The sequence below is a fragment of the Microchirus variegatus genome (genome assembly GCF_963457635.1).
Source record: "Microchirus variegatus genome assembly, chromosome: 22".
Taxonomy (NCBI): domain Eukaryota; kingdom Metazoa; phylum Chordata; class Actinopteri; order Pleuronectiformes; family Soleidae; genus Microchirus; species Microchirus variegatus.
Genome location: NC_139823.1, coordinates 17,417,302 through 17,445,177, shown reverse-complemented (window position 1 = coordinate 17,445,177; position 27,876 = coordinate 17,417,302). Strand labels below are relative to the sequence as shown.

Below are 27,876 nucleotides of genomic sequence, written 5' to 3'. Positions count from 1 at the left end.
GGGGCATCGTTAGTGTCACACGCCGCACCTGTGTGTTGACGTCTGAGCACGCGCGCACGCACACACACACACACACACACACACACACACGACAGGCGGCGAACAGACAGACTTCACAGGGACCACTCATCCGTCAGGCATCCGTTTGTTTTGGGTGAGTAGAAGCATGTGTTGGGTGTGTCGGGTCACTGACGTACACGACAACAGGAAAAGTGAACTGTGCAGCAGAAGAAAGACGTGTTCAGCCACTGACACACACACCTGTGACGCTAACGATGCTCCACCTCCTCGATGCTCCTTCCATTGTTGACAATAATGAGGTTGAAATGTTTCACAAATGGAAGAAAAACTGCAGAAAAATTTTCAAAAAAAAAAAGACCTTTCACAATAAAAGACCGGTTCTTAGTTTTTCATCATACCGGTACCGCAACTATACCAATATACAGGTCACATGACGCATCCAACCAACAACACTGCTCTTGTTTAATCATTTATTCACATTTTTTTTTTACTTATTTAACTGTATTTAACTTATTTAAAGGTGAAGTAAGTAGTGTATAGTGCCATCTAGAGGAGAGGCTGAAATGTACAACAAAGAACTGCTCCTCTGCTCACCCCCTCCCTTCCCTGAGCGCTACGGTGTCCTCAGCCGGTCAAATGTCGTCCTCGTCGTCTTTCTCCGCTACGAGTAAAGCGACGCTTGATTTGTTCTCTCGCGTTTGTCCTTACAGGCTCCCGTAGAAACATGGCGTCTCGCTGCTAACAGTGGCTATGCAGTAGCGGCCCGCGACCGTGTTATTTTACATGACTTTTTGAAACACTACGAAAATGAAACAAAGAATATTATACAGCGACTAGACAATGCAGGAGCACATAATATGTATAAAAAAATGGATTTTGGGTTCATATAAACCCATAAATACTACACAGTGTCCCTTTAAACTATTCAAAACAGAACACGATATAAAAGTCAACCTTTTCAACACAAGCAGGATAAAAGTACAGTCGGGTAACTGATCTACGGTCAGATGTTTCTGCATCCAAGTCGCTTATAAACACTTGGAAGACTCCAGTGATCCTTCAGTTTTCAGATCAGCCACGTATTTAATCGCCTTTATCCCCACACGACGGTAACGCCCCTCCTTTTAGCTTCTAAATGCATGTTTCTACAATTGTTTACTGTTTTAAATTGTTTTGATTTCATAATTGATTTTTGAATTGATTGTGTTTACATTTCAAATGTATTTCCTGCCTGTAAAGCACTATGCATTGCTATACAAATATATAAAAAAAGTGCGTTTTCCTGTCAAAGGTTCTTGTTTTTGTCCGTGTTTTTGACAACCGATTCAGTCGTCGAGCTAAAGCACTGTATGCAAATCAATCGTCAATTAAAGCCGACGCCTCTGGCTCCGCCTCTTCCTCCTCCTCCTCCTCCTCCTCCTCCTCGCTGACAGTCATGACACAAGAATGTGTGAGAAGCAGCTTTTTAATTGAGCCGCGTCTCGTCTGCGACCGACAGACGACGCAGGTCGCGACAGCTGCACAAGTCGGGTGAGTCCAAGACTTTTTTTTTTTTTTAATCGTTTTTGTTTCCCCTACGATTTTAAACGGAGCGTGAAATAACCTGCAGTTATTCACGTTTTTGTTATGTTTTTTTTTTAACCACAGCAAGCTGAAGCCAAAGCAAATAGATTATTTTAACACGTAGAACGGATATGATAGAAACTCAACTTCTGCGTTTGACCAAACTAACCCTGTGTGTTTTTTTTATATATATTAAAAAGGCTTAAAAAAACAGTCTTAACTTTTCATCTACTCTTTGTTTTTGTTGTTTTTCTTGTCATGCGTGTGTAACCGTCATTGCTGCTATTATCTCGTCCAACTGGTTTGACTGGAACCTAAAAAACGCCACCGCCCTTCATTTTTAATGCATCTGTGTGTTCGTTTTTAGTGACGTATCGCTGCAGGGATAAACATGTTCAGCACCGCTTCAGGTAAGTTTTTTAACCCCCAAATTACCCCCCCAAAAACATTCGTTTTCCCAGATCGGTTACCGTTGCTGTATCAATGTAAAAACTGTTCTGACTTTGTCTTCGATCGCTGCCCCCCTGCAGACACCCACCCGTCAGGGTATGACTTTGACCTCTCTGAAGGTCTGGACCAGGGAAAGGAGGATAAAGACGGCCGTCAAAGAAGAGACCGCGACCATGATGACGATGACGATCGCGGTCGAAGAAACGATGACCGTGATAATGATGATGATGATCGTCGTCAAAGAAGAGATCGCGACGGCGACGATGACGATGACGATAAAGAGCGTCGTCAAAGAAGAAATCGCGACGGCGACGATGACGACGACGATAAAGAACGTCGTCGAAGAAGAAATCGCGACGGCGACGATGACGACGACGATAAAGAGCGTCGTCGAAGAAGAGATCGCGATGGCGACGATGACGATAAAGATCGTCGTCAAAGAAGAGATCGCGACGGCGACGATGACGACGACGATAAAGAACGTCGTCGAAGAAGAAATCGCGAAGGCGACGATGACGACAGCGATAAAGAGCGTCGTCAAAGAAGAAATCGTGACGGCGACGATGACGACAGCGATAAAGAGCGTCGTCAAAGAAGAAATCGCGATGGCGACGATGACGACGACGATAAAGAGCGTCGCCGAAGAAGAAATCGCGATGGCGACGATGACGACGACGATAAAGAACGTCGTCAAAGAAGAAATCGCGATGGCGACGATGACGATCGTCGTCAAAGAAAAGATCACAGTCACGATGATAAAGATCGTCACGGAGGAGAAGGAGGAGGAGGAGGTCGCCGTCATGGAGGTGGAAGCCCGGGCCGTGGCAGCGGCAGCGGCAGCGGCAGCGGAAGCGGAAGTGGAAGTGAAGACGAGCACGGCCACCGTAAAAAACATGGCCGCCGAGGAAAACATGGCCGCCATGGGCGTGGACGCGGCCGTGGCCACAGTCATTGACAGGGAGGCTGGTAGAGAAGGTGAGTGATACTGCTAGTCCTATATATATGTCTAGATATATATGTATATATGTGTATATATGTGTATATATATATATGCATGTATATATATATATATATATATATGTATATATATGTGTATATATGTATATATGTGTATATATATATATGCATATATATATATATATATGTGTGTATGTATATGTATATATATATATATATATGTGTGTATGTATATGTATATATATATATATATATGTGTGTATGTATATGTATATATGTATCTGTATTATATATGTATATATATGTATATATGTGTGTATGTATATGTATACCCCGTGACCCTCTGGTGGAGGAAAAAGCGGTAGATAATGGATGGATGGATGGATGTATATGTATATATGTATCTGTATGTATATATGTATATATATGTATATATATGTGTATATATATGTATATGTATATATATGTGTATATATATGTATATGTATGTATATGTATATATATGTGTATATATATGTATATGTATGTATGTATATATATATGTATATATATACATATATATATGTGTATATATATATGTATATGTATATTTATGTATATATATGTATGTATATATATTTATATATATGTATATTTGTGTGTATATATCTAGGTATATATGTATATGTATATGTGTATATATATATATGCATGTATATATATATATATATATATATATATATATATATATATATATATATATATATATTTATATATATATGTATATATATTTATATATGTATAGATACATAAATGTGTATATATATATATACATATGTGTATATATATATATATATATACATATACATATGTATATATGTATATGTGTACACACAAAGTTACACACTGGACCTTTAACTCAGATATCAATAGGACTTGCTATTTTATACTTTATGTCATTGCAGCGAAGAATTTAATCGTTTTGTCTTCCTTTTTTCTTCCAGACGTCAAACACCACCGACTCTACATCGCCGTGTTCCTTCTCTTTAAAGGGAAACATGCATTTACAGTTCTTATACTCATTTTAGAGCCATTTATTTTACACTCTTTTCTGACACGTATTGTGGGAGCTGAACAAGCAAAGTACATGTGACTGTGTAACTGTGCTAAATCCTATACCCTGTATTTGTTTTGCCTTTAAATAAAAGACAAACTGGAAAGGATTCCTTTGCTGTCTTTTGTCCTGAATTTAAAGCTCACATATAGTGGTCCTGTTGCACATATATGTGAGTTATGGAGGTCTACTTACATACATTAACTTGTTTTTATGCTCAAAAACCTCCTAGTTGCTGTAAACGAGCCGATAGAAATCTCTCTTTTCTGACGCTGTTCCTCAGCCGCGATATTTCAGACATAAATCTCACTCCCAGAAGACAGAATGTGTTGTGATTGGCCAGCCAGCGTAGAGCCTTCCCAACTGTCTTGTGATTGGCCAGTACCCGGAAGTGACATAATTAGCACACCAGCTCTCAGAAGCGCAGCTCCCCCCTCTGGAACGGTGGATGCACTGCTACTCATTATCAAAACATTGTTTTAACAGTGTTTAAAAATAGCTTCTTCACGACTCCCCGCCGCAGTGTCACTGTCGCTCGTGAAACACCTCCACAACGGACGTTATTCTTCTTCTGCGGTTCAATGTACGCAACCGGATGTGCCCGGACTAGTGCCCGGAGCAGGACGATCTGCTGCTCAGGAGAACCGCTGTTTACGTAACCGGACCGGGGTTTTTTCAGAGATCTCGCTGAGCCCGAGATTACAATAAAACACAGCGTTCTCAGCAGTGTCTGAAATGTTTGTTTTGAACCTTCAGGGCTTCATAAACAAGGTAATGACGCAGATACACACTAAAAAAACATAAAAACGTTAATTGTAACTTCCGGTCTAGGTCCGCTTTAAATGTATACTTTCTTTTGTTGTCCTTTTTCACGACTTTCAATCAGCCAAAACAAAAAAATAAATGATAAATTTGGGTCCTAGATGAAGAACACTGTATTTACAATTTCACAATGTCAAACCACAACTCCATATCCATAAAACCATGAATTAATTGTAGTTTTTAATCAATACTTCTGAGAGTTTTGTTCTAATCTTAGGCTTTTTATGACTGTAAATCTGTAATCACTCCCTCCCTTTCTATAAAAGCTGACCAAAGTCAAATAAAATCTGCTGCCAAAACAGACGTGAACAAAAACAAACTGCTGAGCGAGGGAAACGTCGACTTAACCCTGACTCACCTCTGCTTGTGTTTTTAAACCTGTTGAACGGGTGTCGTTTTCTTAACCGACAATAACATCATCATTAACCACGTGGTGCTTTATTTATTTATTTATTTATTTATTTATTTCCTTTCCTTCTAAACATTATTTATAATGTGCTTTTTTTTTTACGTGGACATTTTCACGTTTTATTTCTCACCAAATCTGACATGAACGATCGAAACGTCGCGTACATTTATGGCTAGAGATTCTTGACTTTGACGACGTCAGGGACTGAAGAGAGGAAATCACTGGTGACACCGTGTGGTAGAACGATGTCACAGTTTCACACTTTATTTTATTTAAAGGTGCATTATGTAATAAATCTAAGGCAACTGGCCATAAAATCCTCCTAATATGTCACAGAGACTCAGGAATAATGTTCATATAACAAACTGAACTCACCAACAACAACAGTACAGACAAAATATTTGCATTAAAAGAAATATTTTGCAGACTGCAAATCATGTTTATGTTTTGATATCATGTTTTTTTTGCATGTGGCGCCACCTACCGCCGCCTACCGATCATTGCAGTCAGTAGAGTCTCAGCTGCCGAGCAACCACGGGTTGCCAGTTACGTCAAAAAAACCAAACCTAAAAGAATTTTTGAATTTGAATGTAGTAACCGTTTTTGGCCACATTCTTACATATGGCGCCTTTAACCCTAGAACACCAAAAACATTTATGTGATTTTCGGGAAAACCAAGTTTTCATCTTCATTTATTTATTTATTTTTTGGGATTTTTTTGTTCCCAAATTCCTCATTTTCCAGTCATTTCAGAGCATTTTTCCCCTCGTGATGCTTTTCTTTCATTTTGTTAGACACGACACAGTTTAAAATAAAAGAACACGACTCAAATGTGTCATGTATTGTCATATTTTGACATGTTTTGTACTTTTTATTGGGTGTATTTTATCATCTCGGGTAAAAAAATCGCACGGTGTTTGAGGGTTAAACACACAGGTCAACTCTTCTCTTGGTTGCAACAACACATAATCATGACGCAGCGCTGCGGCATGAGCACACGTTCCTAACACAAACAAACAGACGGACGACAGAGAAGCCGCTTTTAAAGTTCCTCCAGCGTTTTTGCAGGACGGTCCTCATGCGACGCCATCGCCTCGGTCGTCGCGGTCGATGAACGGCAGGCTGCCGTACTTGATCTCCGCCTCCCAGAAGAGCTGCAGGGCCTGAGCCACGATGTCCTCCGACATCTTCTGAGCAAAGTCCAGAAGATGTCGACCGACCGGGAGAAAGGAGAGCGGCGGCGGCGGAGGAGGAGAGCGGCCGTCCTCCGTCGTCGTCACCTCTGCTTTGACAAAGCACCGAATCTCCTTTAACTCCTCGATCTCCTGCAGAAAGACTGTGGCTTCATCTCCTCCTCCTCCTCCTCCTTCTTCTCTGTAGACGATGTCCTCCCTGGTGTGGGGTGAAGGCCAGCATCTCGACTCTTTACATCCCATTTCACTGACACTTAAGGGTCAGAACTTTTGGCAACACGGGGATCATCTCCATGACTGCAAAGAAGGAACAAGAACAGCTGTTAAAAATGGATTTAAGACTCTTCAGGTGCAGCTTCTGTTTAACCAGGAACAGTAAACTCAAGACAAAAAAAGGCCTCGAAGCCTCAAGGTTACACATGTTAAACGGTGCAGACAAGAATCTATACTTTAAAAATGCAGTCTTTTCTAACGTAAAGTCACACAACAAAGTCGTACAGATTCATTTGAAGGCTTTAAACTATAAGAACAAACAGAGAAGCCATTTACCTGTGCTCCTGTGTGTTGTTGTTGTTGCAGCTCCTCCCTGAACTCAGGTACATTTAAGGTTATTTCTCCAACCTTCAAAAAACTGCTGATAAACACGGAGCTGAACCCGTTTCATCCTGTTGGCTGTCGCTGCCGTGAAGGTGGGAGGAGCAGGCGACCCAACACACACCACTGTATCTGCTCTGAATAAATCATTTACTGCTGCCTCACAGGTATTATTATCAGGGGATTTTCCTCAAGCTATTTGTTTGTTTATTGGTTAATTCATAGCAAAATATGGTAAAAAAGACCCTTAAAGGGACACTGTGTAGTATTTATGGGTTTATATGACCCAAAATCCACTTTTTTATACATATTATGTGCTCCTGCATTGTCTAGTCGCTGTATAATAGTTTTTGTTTCATTTTCATAGTGTTTCAAAAAGTCATGTAAAATAACACGGTCGCGGGCCGCGGTTGCATAGCCACTGTTAGCAGCGAGACGCCATGTTTCTACCGGAGCCTGTAAGGACAAACGCGAGAGAACAAATCAAGCGTCTCTTTACTCGTAGCGGAAGTCCCGCCTCCTCTCTCTCCGCTTCGTCTGCTACGGCCGCGGTAGCTCCGCCCTCTCCCTCGCCTCACGAACCTCATCTGCTGACACGGAGAAAGACGACGAGGACGACATTTGACCGGCTGAGGACACCGTAGCGCTCAGGGAAGGGAGGGGGTGAGCAGAGGAGCAGTTCTTTGTTGTGAATTTCAGCCTCTCCTCTAGATGGCACTATAAACTACTTATGTCACCTTTAAGATACTACTCAACCATTTGGTCGACCACACTTTAAGTCACTATATCTCATTGAAAAATGCATCAAGCTGAACTCTAAGTACATAACTATAAGTACATAAAATAAAATGATAAAAAATGCAAAGAAAAATGTTTTCCTTTGCTTTTTTCTTGGTGCGTACGTACATTAAACGGTTAAGTCAAATGTCATCAAAGTAAGTTAAATAGTAGTAGTTGTAGTAGTAATAGTTAAATATTCCAGTATAGTATAATATTCCAGTTCTCTTTCCACCTGTGGAGTTAACCCTTCCTGCTGAAGTGTCTTCTTCTGTCCACAAAACTTTTAAAGTTTAAAATCAGTTCTTAATTAAAACTCTTTGCTTAAATTGTAAACAAATACATCAATAGTGTTATTTAATTACTGAATCTTACATTAAAACGTGTGATTTTCTTTTTTTTAAATTCTCTTGCTACCTCTTTAAATATCTTTGTTGCTGGCAGCCAATCCTGAAGTGTAAGAGTCAGGGCAGAGCGTTATTTGATCCAGCGTCACTGCGCCGACCTCGTCTTCCCCACAGGATGCTCCTCTTGCTCGGTCTGTGCGTCCTCTTCTTCTCCGAGGCTTCCCCCATGGAGACGAACCGGAGCTCCACGCTGCTGCAGGCGGAGAGCGCGGAGCAGTGCTCGGCCTGCGACTTCCGGGAGCACAGCAAGCAGATGAGGCTGCACAGCATCAAGTCCCAGATCCTCAGCATCCTGCGGCTGGAGCAGGCGCCCAACATCAGCCGGGACATGATCCGCCAGCTGCTGCCCAAAGCGCCGCCGCTGACGCAGCTGCTGGACCAGTACGACCCGCGCGTGGAGGACGAGGACCACGCCACCACGGAGACCATCATCACCATGGCCACCAAGCGTAACTAAACCGAGCGAAAAAATCTGACACGTTTTTTGTACTTTACCGCAGTGAAAACGTTGTGCGTAAAAAGCGAAATCCGTGCGTAAATTCTGTGCGTAAAGTTTGTTTCCAAGTAAGAAGGAAGCAGAAAACGCATTATGTATACGTTCCAATAAGTAAAATATCGATTCACAGTATGTTTTTTACATTTTGGTGTAGATATATATACAAATAGCTTGTTGCTTGTTTATTTGGTGTAAAAGACAGTGTACTTTCATTCCATTATTTTTAATGTGAAACAATTGTACTATTTTCTTGACTAAACAATGAACACATGTGCACTTGTCATGACTTACTGTAAGTGCATGTGAAGAAAAATGAATATATCTAATGTTAAAGGTGCATTATGTAATAAATCTTAAGCAACTGGCCATAAAATCCTCCTAATATGTCACAGAGACTCAGGAATAATGTTCATATAACAAACTGAACTCACCAACAACAACAGTACGGACAAAATATTTGCATTAAAAGAAATATTTTGCAGACTGCAAATAATGTTTATGTTTTGAAATCATGTTTTGGCTTGTGGCGCCACCTACCGCTAAACATTGCAGTCAGTAGAGTCTCAGCTGCCGAGCAACCACGGGTTGCCAGTTACGTCAGAAAACGAAACCTAAAAGACCTCGGTATTTTGAATTTGAATGTAGTAACCGTTTTTGGCCACATTCTTACATATGGCACCTTTAAGGTAAATTGGACTCCATGGATTCCAGATCCATGAATAATCAGCACATTTCATAAAGTTACATACTTTATTGGTATGGTCAGACAATAAGTCAAGGACCAAATATGTGACATGTGTTTTGTATGTGAATGATATTTTTTTTTTTCCCCAGCTGATTCAATTTTCCAGGACGAGACGTCCTGCTGTCTGTTCAGCCTCAGTCCGAAGATCCAGCCCAAAAACATCCTGAGTGCTCAGCTGTGGGTTCATCTGCGGCCAGCCCACGTGGTCACCACCGTCTTCCTGCAGCTGTCCCACCTCAAACCCGGGAGGTTGGGGAACAACACCCGCGTCCGGGTCCGCTCCCTGAAGATCGACATGGACGCCGGCGCCGGCTCCTGGCAGAGCGTCGACATCAAGTCGCTGCTGCAGTCTTGGCTGCGTCAGCCGGAGACCAACTACAGCATGGAGATCAACGCTTACAGCTCCAGAGGGGACGACCTGGCCGTGACCTCTGCAGAGCCGGGAGAGGAAGGACTGGTGAGTTCATCCTGGATGACTTTACTCACTTGAAGTCATAGGAATAGTGCGTATGAAAATTGAAAAGAACCCAAATTATTACCGTGATTACCAAGTCAAAGTGCATCAGGGCAAATGGATAATTTCCTGAATTTTAAAAATTCCTAAAAATTATTCCTTAAGAGGTTTGCAAATATTTTCAACAGATCCTTGTTCAGGGCGATGCCGACTATTATGATGGCAAATTTCAAGTCATTCCGAGATGTCATCTCCTAATATACTGCCCCTAGTGGTAGGAGAAATATGACACCACACACATTTTTCAACAAAGTGTTAGTGAGGTAAGGGTAAGGGTTAAAAGAAAGTCTTGGCGCTCATGTCTTTGTCATTCAATATCACACAGAGTTTTGTCAGGGGGAAAATTAACAACAACAAACTCCAGCGCATGAGAGCTAGTGAGAGCCATGCAGAGTCCAAAGCATGTTGAGCTAATGCATTCAACAACCCTGGTAAATTTGCTCACTTCTGCAGGATCTACAGGTGTGGTGAGCTTAGAGGAGAAGCTTCACGATGCATTCAATAACCCTCTTAAGACCAGTTTATACTCCATTTTCATCTGTTTTATTTCCTCGAAATAGAGATTTTGTGGAAGACCGTTGACTTTTGTACAAAATATAATGATGGTTAGACAGAAAAGATGACACCGTATGAGTATGAGTTCAGATTTTACAAAATAAAAGTGCTATTCCAGTCAATTTCAAACTCTCGTTTCCAGCAACCGTTCATCGAGGTGAAGATTCTCGACAGCCCCAAAAGGTCGCGCCGCGACTCGGGCCTCGACTGCGACGAGGACTCCCCGGAGACGCGCTGCTGCCGCTACGGGCTGACCGTCGACTTCGAGGAGTTCGGCTGGGACTGGATCATCGCGCCCAAGCGATACCGCGCCAACTACTGCTCCGGCGAGTGCGAGTTCATGCACCTGCAGCAGTACCCGCACGCTCACCTGGTGAACAAGGCCAACCCGCGAGGCACCGTGGGGCCCTGCTGCACGCCCACCAAGATGTCCCCCATCAACATGCTCTACTTCAACCGCAAGGAGCAGATCATCTACGGGAAGATTCCAGACATGGTGGTCGACCACTGCGGCTGCTCGTGAGAAAGTCCAGACCGTCAGAAACATCATATAAAAACACAAAAACCTTCAAAGGTTTGCAAATATTTTCAACAGATCCTTGTTCAGGGCGATGTCGACTATTATGATGGTAAATTTCAAGACATTCCGAGATACTTTTTGTTTTTGAGAAGAAAGTCAGCTCACTGTCAAAGTGCATCAGGGCAAATGGATCATTTCCTCAATTTTTCAAAAATTAATAAAAATTAATCCTTAAGAGGTTTGCAAATATTTTCAACAGATCCTTGTTCAGGGCGATGCCGACTATTATGATGGTAAATTTCAAGTAATTCCGAGATAAATTTTTTTTTAGAAGAAAGTCAGCTCACTGTCAAAGTGTACGGGCAAATGGATCATAACCTAAATTTTTCAAAAATTCATAAAAATTATTCCTTAAGAGGTTTGCAAATATGTTCAACGGATCCTTTTTCAGGGCGATGCCGACTATTATGATGGTAAATTTCAAGTCATTCCGAGATACTTTTTGTTTTTGAGAAAAAAGTCAGCTGACTGTCAAAGTGCATCAGGGCAAATGGATCATTTCCTGATTTTCAAACATTCATTAAAATTATTTCTTAAGAGGTTTGCAAATATTTTCAACACATCCCTGTTCAGGGCGATGCTGACTATTATGATGGTAAATTTCAAGTCATTCCGAGATACTTTTTGTTTTTGAGAAGAAAGTCAGCTCACTGTCAAAGTGCATCAGGGCAAATGGATCATTTCCCGGAATTTTAAAAATTTATAAAAATTATTCCTTCAGAGGTTTGCAAATATTTTCAACAGATCCTTGTTCAGGGCGATGCCAACTATTATGATGGTAAATTTCAAGTCATTCCGAGATACTTTTTTTTTTAGAAGAAAGTCAGCTCACAGTCAAAGTGTAAGGGCAAATGGATCATAACCTGAATTTTTTCAAAAAGTCATTAAAAATATTCCTTAAGAGGTTTGCAAATATTTTCAACGGATCCTTGTTTAGGGCGATACTGACTATTATGATGGTAAATTTCAAGTCATTCCGAGATACTTTTAGTTTTTGAGAAAAAAGTCAGCTCACTGTCAAAGTGCATCAGGGCAAATGGATCATTTCCTGAATTTTAAAAATTCATAAAAATTATTCCTTAAGAGGTTTGCAAATATTTTCAACTGATCCTTGTTCAGGGCGATGACGACTATTATGATGGTAAATTTCAAGTCATTCCGAGATAATTTTTTTTTTAGAAGAAAGTCAGCTCACTGTCAAAGTGTAAGGGCAAATGGATCATTTCCTGAATTTTTTCAAAAATTCATTAAAATTATTCCTTGAGAGGTTTGCAATTATTTTCAATGAATCCTTGTTCAGGGCGATGCCGACTATTATGATGGTACATTTCAAGTCATTCCGAGATACTTTTTGTTTTTGAGAAGAAAGTCAGCTCACTGTCAAAGTGCATCAGGGAAAATGGATCATTTCCTGAATTTCAAAAATTAATTAAAATTATTCCTTAAGAGATTTGCTAATATTTTCAACGGATCCTTGTTCAGGGCGATGCTGACTATTATGATGGTAAATTTCAAGTCATTCCGAGATACTTTTTTTTTTAGAAGAAAGTCAGCTCACTGTCAAAGTGTAAGGGCTAATGGATCATAACCTGAATTTTTTCAAAAATTCATTAAAAATATTCCTTAAGAGGTTTGCAAATATTTTCAACGGATCCTTGTTCAGGGCGATGCCGACTATTATGATGGTACATTTCAAGTCATTCCGAGATACTTTTTGTTTTTGAGAAGAAAGTCAGCTCACTGACAAAGTGCATCAGGGCAAATGGATCATTTCCTGAATTTCAAAAATTCATTAAAATTATTCCTTAAGAGGTTTGCAAATATTTTCAACGCATCCCTGTTTAGGGCGATGCCGACTATTATGATGGTAAATTTCAAGTCATTCCGAGATACTTTTTTTTTTAGAAGAAAGTCAGCTCACTGTCAAAGTGTAAGGGCTAATGGATCATAACCTGAATTTTTTCAAAAATTCATTAAAAATATTCCTTAAGAGGTTTGCAAATATTTTCAACGGATCCTTGTTCAGGGCGATGTCGACTATTATGATGGTAAATTTCAAGTCATTCCGAGATACTTTTTGTTTTTGAGAAGAAAGTCAGCTCACTGACAAAGTGCATCAGGGCAAATGGATAATTTCCTGAATTTCAAAAATTCATTAAAATTATTCCTTAAGAGGTTTGCAAATATTTTCAACACATCCTTATTCAGGGCGATGCCGACTATTATGATGGTAAATTTCAAGTCATTCCCAGATACTTTTTGTTTTTTTGAAGAAAGTCAGCTCACTGTCAAAGTGCATCAGGGCTAATGGATCATAACCTACATTTTTCAAAAATTCGTAAAAATTATTCCTTAAGAGGTTTGCAAATATTTTCAACACATCCCTGTTCAGGGCGATGCCGACTATTATGATGGTAAATTTCAAGTCATTCTGAGATACTTTTTTTTTTTGAGAAGAAAGTCAGCTCACTGTCAAAGTGCCCTTGTTCCAAGATACTTTTTTTTTTTTTTTGAAAGATCTTTGTATAGATACTACCTTTGAATGAGCTCTGTTTCTACAGAGGCCCAGGAAGGACACAAACCTTCACCTGAAGGCCACTCTTGGTTCTCCAAGTGGTGAAAGAGTTACCTATAAAGGTATTTTAGGAGCATTTATAGGCAAAAACTGAATATACGACCGTGTATGTATAGGTGAATAATTGCTTTAGATTGAAACGTTTCTATATTTTTGTAGCCTTAAAATAAGCTTTTTATATGTACTCAAGGACAGGGTCTGGTTCTAAGGTGCTCAGTATTGTCCTCAAGTCAGCACTTGACTCAGCAAGTCAGTTTCAACAAAGTTATTAAGATTTTTTGAAGGTTTCACTCGTACCGTACATGGACGGACAGCTGTTTGTCCTGATTTGAGTCTTGATCGGGACAAACCCCGCGGGGCGTCTTCCACGTGAGTCCTTATTTCGGTAAACATGAACCGAGTGACTGGGCCCGACACTTCCACCCTACCCCTCTCTGTCCTCGGCACAAACGCTCTGTCCTCAGAGCAACAGGAGATCATTTAATCCAAGAAATGTGCCAACGGTGGACTGATTGTGATTGGCCGACTGACCCAAAACAAACCCATTCATGCCTGAGTCTTTGGTTTGACGGCGTTTTAAACTTCTTCTTCTTCTTCCTCACCTTTGCCCTTTACTGTTGTGCGACTGCAAACAATGTATGTTTTAAACGAGTAAGAGGATGATGAGTTTTGTAGTTTAATTGTGTATTTTGACACAATAGTCAACTGCAGTTAAATACCGACTTCCTGCCGCTCATCTAATTTGACAAATTCATGCAATTTCAGGTGCTCTCGTGGACACGATCGTTTCTTCGGGTTGTATTCAGGGAAGGAGAAGCGTCAGCTGTGTTGTGCTGTGGTTTTCAGTCACACTAAAAGTCATTTCCTTAGCGTCACACCAAAACCAGACCTTTAAATTCAGCCTCTCCAGGTCCTGGATGAACTTAAACCTGACCATTCTTGGAGGTTTTAAAAAAAAACTTCTTCCTGTAGGTTTTTCCTGATATTAAATCGTCACAGATTGATTTTAATAGTGTCCAAACAGTCGAGTCCGTCGGCCAAAATGACAATGTGAGCAGAAAGTGTGATCTCAGAGGGAGGTTTCGTCCGTGCAGATGTCCTGAGCTGTGTTGTTGTGCTTCACAGGGGTTTCCTGACCCAAACGTCTTTGTTATGCCGTTGGAACACAATGTTCTGCACTGAACACGAGTCCATATTTAGTTTACACAATTTTATATTTGGTGCATATATGTCAGTTTTATCTCCTCTAAAAACCTGAGGTCATGACGCTGCATCTGTGGTCAGGTGATGGTGTGATAGTGAAGGAGAAACCATCATTTACGGTCTAACATTTGCAAAAATGCACACAGCATGTGCTATTCTGTTGATTGCAATGGCTCACATTTTGTATTTTAATCAAATTTCAAGTCCCTGCGAGTTGTTTTTACCCCCTGGAAATCTTTATTGTTATTAAAATTAAGCCAGTGTAGAGAGAACTGTGCTGGTACTTTTTTTTTTTCTTCTTCTAAGAAATGTTATATTTCCACCACATGGGGGCGCCAAAGTTCACTGTATGTAACTTGTAAATGGTGTTTAAGTTTCATATTGTTGTCTGAATACTCTCTGTATGTGTGGTGAATATGGATAAATCAAGTGTAAATGTTAAAAATGTGAGGAAAGCATTGAAGCATAATGAGTGTGTGCATAATAGTTGTAATTGGAATGATTACACATTTTCAGATTCATTGCTTGTTTTATCGTGTTTTGTTGTTGTTACATTTGTATTTCCAGTGTTATTAGTTGCGTTAAACTCATTGTGAATTACACACTGCACATTTCTACTGTACCTACGTCATTATAAGCTCGACATTATCTATTTTTAATTGCTGAGAACTCTTTTGTCCACAATTTTCGACAGTAATTGAATAATGAAATCTGATTTTCTTTTTAATTAATATATTATGTAAACAAATAAGTTTGAAAATTAGGTCCCATTAGGTGCTCCAGAATAACATGTGTAATATATGATTGTAAATCCTGACACATTAAATGTTGAATAAACTATATGTGCAAGTGTTTTACTGAAATAAACACTGAATAAACACTAAAACATGACTAAGTCTTAGTTTTTCACATTTTGGGGACTGGTAGGGCCTCCAGAGTCCCTAAATATTAAAAGTATTAAAATGATTAAAAAGTTGATTTTGCATAATATGGGACCTTTAATGACCTTTAATTACATTAAATTAATGTAATTGTAATTTAAATGTAAATGTTATAATATCTTGTTGAAAACATAATATAGCTCCATTTTTATTATTATTATTATAATTATTGTTTTAATTTCTTATTATTGACAATTTGAGCTTAGTATTAACGTGGAAACTGACTGAGGATAAGTTTCGGTTTCAGAGACGTTGGTGTTTTCATCACTTTCTCTTTCTCTGAAAACACGTGGTCACTGGAGGCTGTTGTGTTTATTCGCTCCCCTCCCTCTGAAATCCCGTGTCGGAATTGCTTTTGAAAAATATTCCCTCATATTACATGTTATTATTTACCTTTGTACGCGAAAATGAATCAAATAAAGTGTTTACTCTTCATTGTGTGCTTTGAAGACTCAAGTATGATGAAAACACTTTGCTTTTTAATCGATATTATGGGGGAAGTTTGCGAGTTGACGGAACAGCCGCCTGTTCGTCGTTCTGATTGGTTGTCACGGGAAAAGAGGCGTGTCCGTGAAGTCTATCCTACGCAGTGATTGGCCGACGGCATTTCCGGACAGTCAGACACACAGCGCTAGCTACTTGATCTGAGCTGACACGCCAGTGCACAGCTTTGGAAAACACTCCAGGAAATAAAACTACATCTCTTTTTAAAGTTCGTTCACATCTTGTTTTAAATAAAAGGTAAGTGTTACTATTTACTTTAAGTCGTAGTGACATTATTTAGCCTGCATTCCCTCAGCTAATGATACACCGCAATGGCAAACAATATTGAGCAGCTCAACTTCAAGATAAACAAAAAACTAAACTACTATTTTTTAAAAAGCACAAAACTACTGTAATGTTTGTGTGTTTGGTCTTATTATATTACATCAAACCGCAGTCAAACGTTAAATCCGAGTGGTTATGACTGTCACCGCCCACCAATTGAGGACTGAAACATAAATTATTAACCACCAACCTGTACTTCTTGTAAAAGATTGCATATATAACACCAGGTAAAAGACACGCATGCCGAATTCACCAGTGGGTCCTCGGCATTCGTGTGCTATTGTTGAGTTTGAGTGAATTCAACGGGAAAGAGTGAGTAAAGATGAGAATATGTTAAAATGTACGTTTTTTTGAACGGAGTTTGGTTTAGGAGGAGCAGCAGAGCTTGCTGGGTTGCCCTGGTGATATGAAAGGAGCCAATGTGCATTATTATTGTCCTCTAAAAACTGGGAAAATAGTTTAATGGAAGCAACACTAATATTATATTATACATCATCTTCACTGACTTCAATATTGGGAGATACAAATTCATTTTGGTTCCATGCAGATTTTAGTCTGTGGAGAGAAGACTTCAGCTGAAGGATTTTATTACCCTGGTGCCTGAGGTAGTTTGGGGAAATTGAAACCTATAGTGACAAAGGTGTGTGATGCAACAATAACCTTGAATCTTCTTGCTCAGGTGCATTTATGTCACTGTCGTATACATGAGGTGCAAGAATGACTCGAATTCAAGTGATATTTTTTGTCAATTTCTGTCTATTTTCCAGCTAAACATCACCTTCCCAAAGTGTCATTTATTTATCTTAACTGCTCATTTTAAAACTGAATTACAATTCATCCTCACAGATGATTTACACACCTCTGCTTATTTTCCATTTTAGTTTTAGTTTCTAGTTGAATAGCAAACGCAGCCAAAAAAAATAGTATTGCGTCAGCGCCTCTGATTTCCGTCGTCTTGCCCTGTAAGTGAGCGAAACAAAGGAACAGGATTTAAGGAGCTCACTTGATTAGTCAATAGTGGGAACACGGGAAATGTTGCACAGGCAAAAACTTCAGATTCAGAATTCAAATCCTATGGTCAACTACTGGACAAGTTCAAACCCTGAATCCCTAACCTGTTGAACAGAGAATGGCGCAGTGGTGCCAACTTCAGATGCTGGACTGCAAGTACCTGGAGCAGGTGGACCAGCTGTACGACGACTCCTTCCCCATGGACATAAGACAGTATCTGAGCAGGTGGATCGAAAGCATTGACTGGTAAGATAAGATCGATCACTGCAGCAGCAGCAGCGGCGGCGGCTCCTCCTTCTGTTGTTGTTTGTCTCCCAAACGTGGAAATGATGACGCTTCTCAAATGTCAAACCAAAATGATGCAATGGTGCAAAGAAAGCAGAAAATATTCACATTCAAGGAGCTGAACACCTGTTTTAATTATAAAAACCAAGCTGGATAACCCTCAGACCACTCTTCTCTTTGAATTGTGTTGGAAAAAAACTCAAAAGAGGTTTAGTTTGTCCATTGTGGGAACATGGTGATAATAATAATTACAAAGGTCAATAAAATAAGGTCTTTTTTATTTCATCTTCAATTTCTGCCACCTGAATTTTACACATTTTTGGCCCATTACTCTTTATAAACGTGTTTAACAACAGTTAAAATGCTTTTTCAGTAATTAAATATAATTTTGTCCTTTAAATTAAATGTAAATTCTTTTTTAAATAAGCAAAATAAGAGGCAGAAATGTCAAAGTCTTTCTTATCACTATTGATGTGTCTGAAATTAAGTTGTACTCAATGATTGAAAGTCTTAAAAACATTTTTTTTATATATATATAATAATATAAATCAGCCCTTCCTCCTCCACTTTAAAGCTAAATCTCTCCTAAAATACGCTCAGGGACACGGTGGCGATGCAGGAGTCGCTGGCCACCGTTCGTTTCCACGACCTCCTGGCTCAGCTGGACGACCAACACAGCCGCTTCGCCCTGGAGAACAACTTCCTGCTGCAGCACAACATCCGCAAAATCAAGAGGAACCTGCAGGTCGCACATCCCCCCTTCCACCCCTCTTGGCTCTCACTGAAACAACTCTGACACATTTTTGTGTGAGGTCAGAACGGGTAACAACGGTAATTTGTCTCCACAGGATCGGTTCCAGGACGATCCGGCCCACATGGCCATGATCATCTCCAGGAACCTGAAGGAGGAGCAGAAGATCCTGGCCACTGTAAAGAGTGCTGAGGTACAACTACGGACCAATAAAACACTTTATTTTTAGTCAGCTATAATGCTTTTATAGTTTCCTAAATTGACTCGGCGAAAACTAAAGGGTCCTGATTTATTTCTGCAGCAGGAGGGTGAGGTGACGGTGTCTGCCATGGTGGTGGAGAAACAGAAGCTGGACAACAAGATGAAGGAGATCAAAGAAAGAGTTCAGGTAAATTATTATCATGGGATATTATGGTCTGTTATGACGCACGACATGGCGAATATCAAGTGGGAGTTTTCCATTTTCTTTCTCTCAACATTTTATCACCAGTGTTTTGAGATTATAGGCTCATAAATGTGATTCTGTAAAGCTGTAAATCCTGTTTTCCAGTGCGTGGACCAGAACATAAAGAACGTGGAAGACCTGCAGGACGAGTACGACTTTAAAATCAACACGCTGAAGGTCAAAGGTGAGGAGGTTTTTTACTGGTATAAAGTAAGTATAAAATGCAACAAAAACATTATATATTCAGTGTTTAATTCTCTGATTGTGTAGAGAATGAAATGAACGGCATGACGCAGAAGGAGCTGGAGAAAGAGAAGATGCTGATCGGGAGGATGTGCTTCGAGCTGAAGGCCAAACGACAGGTGAGCTCTTCAGGATGCTTTCTTTGTCACTTGGGGTCAAAATAAAAGCACAAAAGGCATTGAAAACATGTAAATAATGAGGTTAAATTATATATATTTCTCGTCGTTGTCGCAACAGGACGTGGTGATCCAGCTCACCGACCTCCTGAACGCCGCTCAGATGCTGCTCTCTGACCTGATCGCCGAGGAGCTGCCGGAGTGGAAGCAGCGGCAGCAGATCGCCTGCATCGGAGGTCCACCCAACGCTTGCGTGGACCAGCTGCAGAACTGGTGAGACTCCTCCCTCCTCCTACAGTACATAAACGTTCCTCCTCCACCTGCCTCCTCCTCATCCTCCTCCTCCTCGTCTCCCTCCTTTACAGGTTCACTGCAGTAGCAGAGAGTCTCCAGCAGGTGCGCCAGCACCTCAAGAAGCTGCAGGAGCTGGAGCAGAAGTTCACGTACGAGAGCGACCCCATCACGCAGAAGAAGTCTTTCCTGGAGGCGCGAGCTCTGGATCTTCTCAAGAACCTGCTCTCCAAGTCAGTCTTTGCTTCACTTATTAATGAATGAATAAGAAACATAAAGTCTGACTTAAACTGTCCCGTGTGTGTGTGTGTGTGTGTAGCTCTCTGGTTGTAGAGAGGCAGCCCTGCATGCCCACTCACCCTCAGCGGCCGTTGGTGCTGAAAACAGGCGTCCAGTTCACCGTGAAACTCCGGTAAAACCTTTTATTTTACTGCACTCCTTACAGTATATGTAATGTGTATTATTATCAAATATAAATGAGTGTTATGTTGCCTTTGTGCTCAGGTTCCTGGTGAAGCTGCAGGAGTTCAACTACCAACTCAAAGTCAAAGCGCTGTTTGACAAGTAAGACGATAAACGATGCGCACAAGAGTCGAGGTTTCCTTTGCACACATTAAAACTGATGTTTTCTCCTTTTCCTCAGGGATGTTACAGAGAAGAAAGGGTACGCGCCTATACTCTTATTATTATTATTATTATTCACAATAAATGTTAAGTTTGTGAATGATTGTTTTGTCTGATTCCAGGTTTCGGAAGTTCAACATTTTGGGAACAAACACCAAAGTCATGAACATGGAGGAGTCGAACGGCAGCTTGGCAGCAGAGTTCAGACATTTGGTAACGATAAAAATCAAGTTTGGAAGTCTTGTTGATGTATTTATTATTTATTATTGATTAATAGATTATTTTTTTCCCTTCACACAGCAACTGAAAGAGCAGAAAGTTGCTGGGAACAGGACAAATGAGGTAAGATTTAGTCGCATTTCTGTCTATCATCCTCTGTAGTGTATGGAGAAACAATGACGTGTATGTACATTTCTTTGTCCGTTCAGGGTCCGCTGATCGTCACCGAAGAGCTTCACTCGCTCAGCTTTGAGTCGGAGCTGCAGCTCAACCAGTCGGGACTCAACATCAAGCTGGAGGTTAGGATTGTATTAGAATGACGTAGGACCAGAATGTAAAAGGCTGAATTGTTATTTACTCTGTAGTTTGGCTGTTTTTGTCGTCGTCGTAGGCCATGTCTCTGCCTGTGGTGGTCATCTCTAACGTCTGTCAGCTGCCCAGCGGCTGGGCCTCCATCCTCTGGTATAACATGCTCACCACTGAGCCCAGGGTGAGGACACACACACACACACACACTCACACTCTCACACTGTTGTTCTTTTATTTACAGTTGAAATAAAAATCTCTCTCTCTTCTCTCCTTCGTCTTTTAGAACCTGAAGTTCTTCCTCTCTCCTCCGGCCGCCAAGTGGTCCCAGTTCTCCGAGGTCCTCAGCTGGCAGTTCTCCTCCGTCACCAAGCGAGGCCTGAACCAGGAGCAGCTCAACATGCTGGCGGACAAATTACTCGGTCAGTGTCGGAAAAACAAGCGTTCGAGAACTCTGCGTGAATCGTGAACGTTATATTTGGGACTCTGGAGGCCCTGTGAGCAGGCAAAGTGTGAAAAAAGATGATGTCAGTCATGTTTTTCGTGGTCCGCCTCAGTCCAAGTACAGGAGATAAAACACGGGGTGTTGACTTCCGCACGCATGGTTGTCAATAGTTGTCTCGCGGAGCTCTGCTTTGTCCCTAAAAAACACAAGAGTGTAGATGAGGGCGTTTGTATTTGCAGCACAGAGTTCTACACAAACTTCCCACCTCAGAGGATTCACATTTTATATATGATGGCAATAATGATGACTTTTCCAAATGCTAACTGCTGTTAGCTGCCGTAGTTTTCTGTGTCTCATTTGCATTTAAAGAGACAGGCGCTCAAAACTGAGCAGGGCTGTTTTGGCAGGGTAATTGAACGGCTGTGGTGCTTCATCCTTAAGGTATTTTCACCAAAGCATGTCACAGACATGTTCATTAGGACACCAGGGAACTAGGTTAACTTCGAGAAACAGGGTATAATATGTCTACTTTAAAAGAAGATGTGAATTTCACTGTGTTTCTGTTTCAGGAGCGAAAGCTCAGAGGAATCCAGAGGGACTCATTCCCTGGACCAAGTTCTGCAAGGTGAGAAACACGCCTATGTTTTTGCTCTTTTAAGATATATTTATTGAATGAATGAATGAATGAATAAATAAAGGAAATAACTGTCTGTTACAACAGCAAGGTTCCAATGAGAAGTCTTTCCCCTTCTGGTTGTGGATCGAAGGAATCCTGGATCTGATTAAACGACACCTGCTTCCCCTCTGGAACGACGGGTGAGGCGTCAGGGCTGATTTAAACATGGGTCAGATTTATTTTATTTTCTTGTCTTTTGTTCAAAATCTGCATCTACATTTCTGATCCGTTCGGACAGTTCCATCATGGGCTTCATCAGTAAGGAGAGGGAGAAAGGCATGCTGAGCGACAAGTGTCCCGGCACCTTCCTGCTCCGCTTCAGCGAGAGCAGCAAAGAAGGAGCCATCACCTTCACGTGGATCGAACTCGACGTCCACGGTAAACAGCCCGTGACGTCATGTTTGCGTGCCGCGGCACCGGAGTTCAGGCACCGTTTACCAGTTAGCTCCGTTAGCTCCTTTAGCGCTGTTAGCGAGCGCCTACAGTGGAACTCTTGTTGTTTATTAAAAGAAAAGAGCAGCGCTACAAATAGCCAGTGTACCTGTGTACTGCGTATGTGTGCCTGTGTTTTTAAAGTTCAGCGTTACTTTAGAGACTCATTTTAACAATCGGGGAGTCACGGAAACATGAAGCATCTTTTTACGGGAATTTGTACACAAGATCAGTCTAAATGCACTACGAACTGACACTGGACACATTTGTATCTATTTTAAAGAGTGAGCAGCGATAGATTCGCACATTAATGCATGACGCCGTTAGCTCGTTTAGCGCCGTTAGCGCGCCTAGTGTCAAACCAATGAACTGATATTGGACACATTTGTATCTATTTTAAAGAGTGAGCAGCGATAGATTCGCACATTAACGCATGACGCCGTTAGCTCGTTTAGCGCCGTTAGCGCACCTAAAGTCAAACCGATGAACTGATATTGGACACATTTGTATCTATTTTAAAGAGTGAGCAGCGATAGATTCGCACATTAACGCATGACGCCGTTAACTCCGTTAGCTCGTTTAGCGCACCTAAAGTCAAACCGATGAACTGATATTGGACACATTTGTATATATTTTAAAGAGTGAGCAGCGATAGATTCGCACATTAACGCATGACGCCGTTAACTCCGTTAGCTCGTTTAGCGCCGTTAGCGCACCTAAAGTCAAACTGATGAACTGATATTGGACACATTTGTATCTATTTAAAGAGTGAGCAGTGGTAGATTTGGATTATTCAAAGTTGTATGTGTATGAAAGTAAAGTTTACATTGAACAAACAATTGTATTGTATGGAATAATGCCACAATGAAAAGTATTAAAATACATAGACTTAAACACTTACTGTAATATAATGTAAATTAATATGTTTTTACTCTACAAACGCCTAATTAAAATTCTGCATGGTTACATTAGTGTAAAATAACATCAAATACTTAAAAGTGTTGTTTGAAAATATTGACACAAATCAAATTTAATTGATTTAAGCGCGAAACGTCTAAAACTGTGATTTTTCCTGACAGATATTTTCTGCAGATCTCAAACGGATCCACATAACCTACTAAATACTGTAATTATTATATAGTAAATGTATTTTGTCTCATTTTATTGAGTGTATTTGTTACAAATGTATCACAGATACTCACAGGAAATGTCCACTGCTTCTCAAAGTCATCAAACGAGGTCTTTTATTGATGTCTTGATTGAAAAAAACCCTGAGTCGGCAGATATTCTATTCTGTGCTTTGTAAAGGACAATCTCAAGGACTTGCTCCAAAGATTAAATCTCTCTTTCTTGACCCAGACAAGCCGGTGTATCACTCTGTGGAGCCGTACACAAAGAAAGAGCTGGGCGCCGTCTCGCTGCCCGACATCATCCGCACGTACAAGGTGATGGCGGCCGAAAACATCCCAGAAAACCCTCTGCGCTTCCTCTACCCGGACATCCTCAAAGACAAGGCCTTCGGGAAGTACTACCCCAAACCCACAGAGAGTAAGAAACCACAAACTAAACAATTATTTTTCCACATATATAATTGAAACAAAACTCAATCCAAGTTTGACCTGATTTTTCAGCTCCAGAACCGATGGACGTAGACAACAAAGAGAAGAGCGGCTACATGAAGACGGAGCTCATATCTGTCTCTGAAGTGTAAGCAGATATTGAAGATTGCTCTCGTGCGTAAGTCCGTGATGGCTTTGACGTCCGTGTTCCTCTGGTTGCAGACATCCGTCCAGACTGCATGACAACATGATGCCCATGTCGCCCGACGACTACAAGGTTCTGGAGCAGTACGTCAGCCCCAGAGACATCGACGCTGTGGTGAGTTTCCTGCAGACGGGACAGAGCGCCTCGCTCTCACTCGTCTCTGTTGTCCTGCACAGCTCTGTTTATACGCAAGCATAATTTAAAGTCAATTACAAACTTAAACGTAAAAAAAAAAAAATCATGTTTAAATCGTCAGCTGCAGCTGATCTCTGTGTTTTGTTGTTGCTGTTTTTACATTTTTGCACTGACAATAATTAGTAAACAAACCCTTGTGGCTTTAGTGTGTGTGGCAAATGTCACGGCTTTCGGTTCGGTTTCGTAATATATATCAGTTTAACAATCCACTATTTAAATGTTTTTAAATCAGATATTTATGTAATTTATGTTTGTTTCTAAAAGGGTTCCAACTTCGAGGTAAGAATATAAACCGTCTGTCCTGTCAAATCTTAAAAGAATAGGTTTTCTTGTCACTAAAGAAAAAATCAGACTAACCCGACTCTTTGTGCTGTCAATTGTCACATTGGGGTTTTTACCACCGCATCACTCCCAATGCCTTCCAAATATAAGTTAAATGTGTCTCCCATGCAATTCGGGGAGTGCAGCAGTTCCCTGTCCTCACTTTTGAATCTGCGAAATGCAAATCGCCAAAAATGGACGCCAAAATTCCAAAATGGCCGACTTCCTGTTGAGTTGAGGCCATGGTTACGGTTGACTTTTTTGTTCGTCTTGGTCTATGACGAGTTTCCACCAAGTTTCAGGAAATTCGGTGGAACTGTTTCGGCCAATGCCAGTCGTGGCTCGGGGCCCTTTAAAATATAAACCTAACTGGATTACTGGCGCAAGGCATAATCCCCATTTATGCTCCGTTTCCGTTATCTTTGTCATCGTTATATTAGTGTAAAATAACACAAATATTTAAAAGTATATATTGTAAAATATTGACACAAATCAAATTTCATTGATTTTAGCGCAAAGCGTAGCCTACGTTAGCCAGTTGGTATGGACGTTACGTCCTGAACCGAACAGACGGAACGGTACATACGTGCCCCAAACGGTGACATGCTGACCAAACAGGAAGTGATCCGTTCCATCGCTAATGGCAAATACTACTCCATGACCACCGTGTGCTCTTTACTTTTGCACACCAGAAGCATTTAATTTGCACGTTTGAAGCATTTTTTTAGACCGTTATTTGTTCGCATTGTGGTTGATTTTCCTGAGCTGTGCAACACTCAATCTGTCATTGATGTGACCGTGTGAAAATCTGGCTCTGCTTTCTCTGCCTCCACTTTGTCCACTTTTAAATCTCGCTTTGTTCGTTTTGTTTTTGTTTTTTGTTTTTTTACTCGCTCTGCTTCCAGGCCAGCAATCTGATCGGATTCGACGAGTTTGCCGTGGAGGTACTGTCGATAACGCAGCTTAAACAATCTCTCGCTCTAACTTCTGCCATCATGTCGCACTAGGGCTGCACGAGCAATTCACTGATTTATGAAAAATCGGGGTTACTCAAATTATCAAACATTAAATAAAACAAATAAAACTCTCTGTTTTTTCAGCTTCATTAAAACTGAAGAATTTTGGTTTGAGGAAAAACATCACCATCGTCATTTCAAGGTTTGGGAAACAACTGATTGATTGATTGAGAAAATGTTTTTGCCGAGTTGCAGCCCTAATGTCCGCCATCTTCTTTATCCCTGCTACACTTGACACAATCACTGGAAAACTAATCTATTTATGATTTATTTATGTCATTTAATAAAAATCAAGCTAAATGTACCAAAATGGACGTCATGTCCTATTGAAGAAGAGCTGTTTACTGACGTTTTAAATCAAGTGAAAATTAGAAGCTTCTTCTCTCATTGACTTCCAGTCTAACAGTCGCCCCCAAGTGGCTAATTAATATATTTCTTACTTCCTATTTGGGCTCAGGAAGAAAACCTGTATGACTGTGACTTTTAGACTGTGTACATTTACAAGAAAACATGCAAGAAACCGTGTGAATTTCATCTCTTCAAACACTTAGAATAGTGCATGCTGCTTCTGACACTGTTGGAGAAGAAAGAAAACGTGTTTTTGTCATTATGGTTGAACAGATTTTAGGGTAGTTTTCTGAGATAATACAGTCAGAATTCTGAGATTAAAGTCAGAATTTTGAGGAAAAAGTCACATTTGTGGAATTAAATCAGAATTCTGAGAATAGAATCAGTGTTTTAAGCAAACATGTCAGAATTGTGAGGGGAAATACAGTCAGAATTCTCAGATTAAAGTCAGAATTTTTAGCAGAAAGTCACATTACTGAGATTAAAGTCAGTGTTTTGAGGAAAAAAAGTCACAAATGTGAGATTTGAAATCTGAATTCTCCAAGTGAGAAAAACGAAATTCCGTTTTTTTCCCCCTCACATTTCTTTAATCTCAGAATTATGACAGATTTTTTGAATTTAATTTTGAAAGAAACACGTGGCCTCTAATCTTCTCCCCGTTGCTGCACCTCTCTCAGATCTATTATAATCTCTAATCTCTGCAGACGTCACAGCTGTTTCTCCTCTCTTCTTCTTCTACTTCTCCTCCAGATGAATTCAGACTTCCCCGACCAGAACTGAACCTTTTGCTTTTTCCCACTGCGTGAAGAACATCGTTATCTTTTAAGGCGCAACGGGATTAGTTTTGAATAAATCTGCTCAGAAAATAACAGAACATACATTTGTGAACCTTCAGGTATGTACGCTCCTGTCATAGTAAATCAGTGACTCACTGATTATCTCCGGTTACACTGATAAGAAATGTCCGCACATATACACCCTACATATGTGTATGTGTATGTATATATATATGTATAAATATATACATATATATATTTCTTATTTCATATCTTGGTTTCCATGTCCTCTGTTCAGTGCCTAGTACAGAATAGTTTCAGTCTGATTAATCGATACTGTTTTTCCAGATTTCTTTAAGTTAGACATGACGTGTCACTTTATTTTTGTACATATCTTTTATTGAGAGCATAAAATCAAACTCTCTAAACTAAAAAAAAAAAAAAAAAGCAAGACCACTGTGAAACAGTAACAGTTGAGAATGTGATTCTTTTCTCCTCCTTTTAAGTTTTCCCGCTGCAGTTGCACCAGAAATGCTATGAAAGTATTCGGATTCGTAATTATTGTGTTTAAAATAAGATTTTATTGTCCCTTGAAAATGCAAACGACTGCATGTGTCGAGGTGTCCTGTAGCACCAAAACCTCAAATAGCTTTTTATTTAAGCTCCTTTATTCTTAGCTTTACAATGCTGTAACTGCTATTAAACCTTTTGATGTATCTGTTTGGTTGTGTGTTCATTTATTTCATTACAAAATCAAATGTTTTCTTACCAGAGATAATATTATTTATTTATTTCAGAAAACTTAACTGTGATTTATTTCATTGTAGAATTACCTAAAAAAGATGTTAAATTAAGTTAAATACATATTAATTGGGGTTGTTAATTTTAT

General features: G+C 40.2%; 3 protein-coding genes across 9 annotated transcripts; all 3 read left to right on the top strand.

Annotated features, from left to right (window-relative positions):
• The first annotated feature begins 1,983 nt into the window (after nt 1-1,983).
• On the top strand, nt 1,984-4,147 carry LOC310943085 (uncharacterized protein). Its single transcript, XM_083908596.1, has 3 exons — nt 1,984-1,994; nt 2,115-3,009; nt 3,975-4,147. The coding sequence occupies exons 2-3, from the start codon at nt 2,133-2,135 to the stop codon at nt 4,121-4,123; spliced, it is 1,026 nt and encodes a 341-aa protein (XP_083764722.1). The 5' UTR covers nt 1,984-1,994; nt 2,115-2,132; the 3' UTR covers nt 4,124-4,147.
• Nucleotides 4,148-8,401: 4,254 nt separating this feature from the next.
• Nucleotides 8,402-11,119, top strand: LOC310943190 (growth/differentiation factor 8-like; the record flags this gene model as incomplete). The annotated part of the gene is made up of 3 exons (XM_083908716.1): nt 8,402-8,735; nt 9,617-9,984; nt 10,739-11,119. The coding sequence occupies 3 exons, from the start codon at nt 8,402-8,404 to the stop codon at nt 11,117-11,119; spliced, it is 1,083 nt and encodes a 360-aa protein (XP_083764842.1).
• A 5,387-nt stretch (nt 11,120-16,506) lies between these two features.
• Nucleotides 16,507-27,639, top strand: stat1a (signal transducer and activator of transcription 1a). Of its 7 annotated transcripts, none has more exons than XM_083908589.1 (26): nt 16,507-16,636; nt 17,850-17,980; nt 18,620-18,764; nt 18,868-18,963; nt 19,072-19,158; nt 19,321-19,399; nt 19,486-19,577; nt 19,696-19,847; nt 19,940-20,098; nt 20,185-20,277; nt 20,370-20,429; nt 20,509-20,529; nt 20,612-20,702; nt 20,790-20,831; nt 20,918-21,007; nt 21,100-21,198; nt 21,301-21,436; nt 22,029-22,084; nt 22,181-22,275; nt 22,374-22,513; nt 23,927-24,115; nt 24,199-24,274; nt 24,349-24,445; nt 24,791-24,805; nt 25,948-26,005; nt 26,962-27,639. In XM_083908589.1, the coding sequence occupies exons 2-25, from the start codon at nt 17,853-17,855 to the stop codon at nt 25,954-25,956; spliced, it is 2,247 nt and encodes a 748-aa protein (XP_083764715.1). In that variant the 5' UTR covers nt 16,507-16,636; nt 17,850-17,852; the 3' UTR covers nt 25,957-26,005; nt 26,962-27,639. The 7 variants fall into 7 exon arrangements, with proteins under 7 accessions (XP_083764715.1, XP_083764713.1, XP_083764716.1 ...); XM_083908587.1 differs by lacking the exon at nt 25,948-26,005 and adding an exon at nt 25,753-25,791; XM_083908590.1 differs by lacking the exon at nt 24,791-24,805.
• Nucleotides 27,640-27,876: the final 237 nt, after the last annotated feature.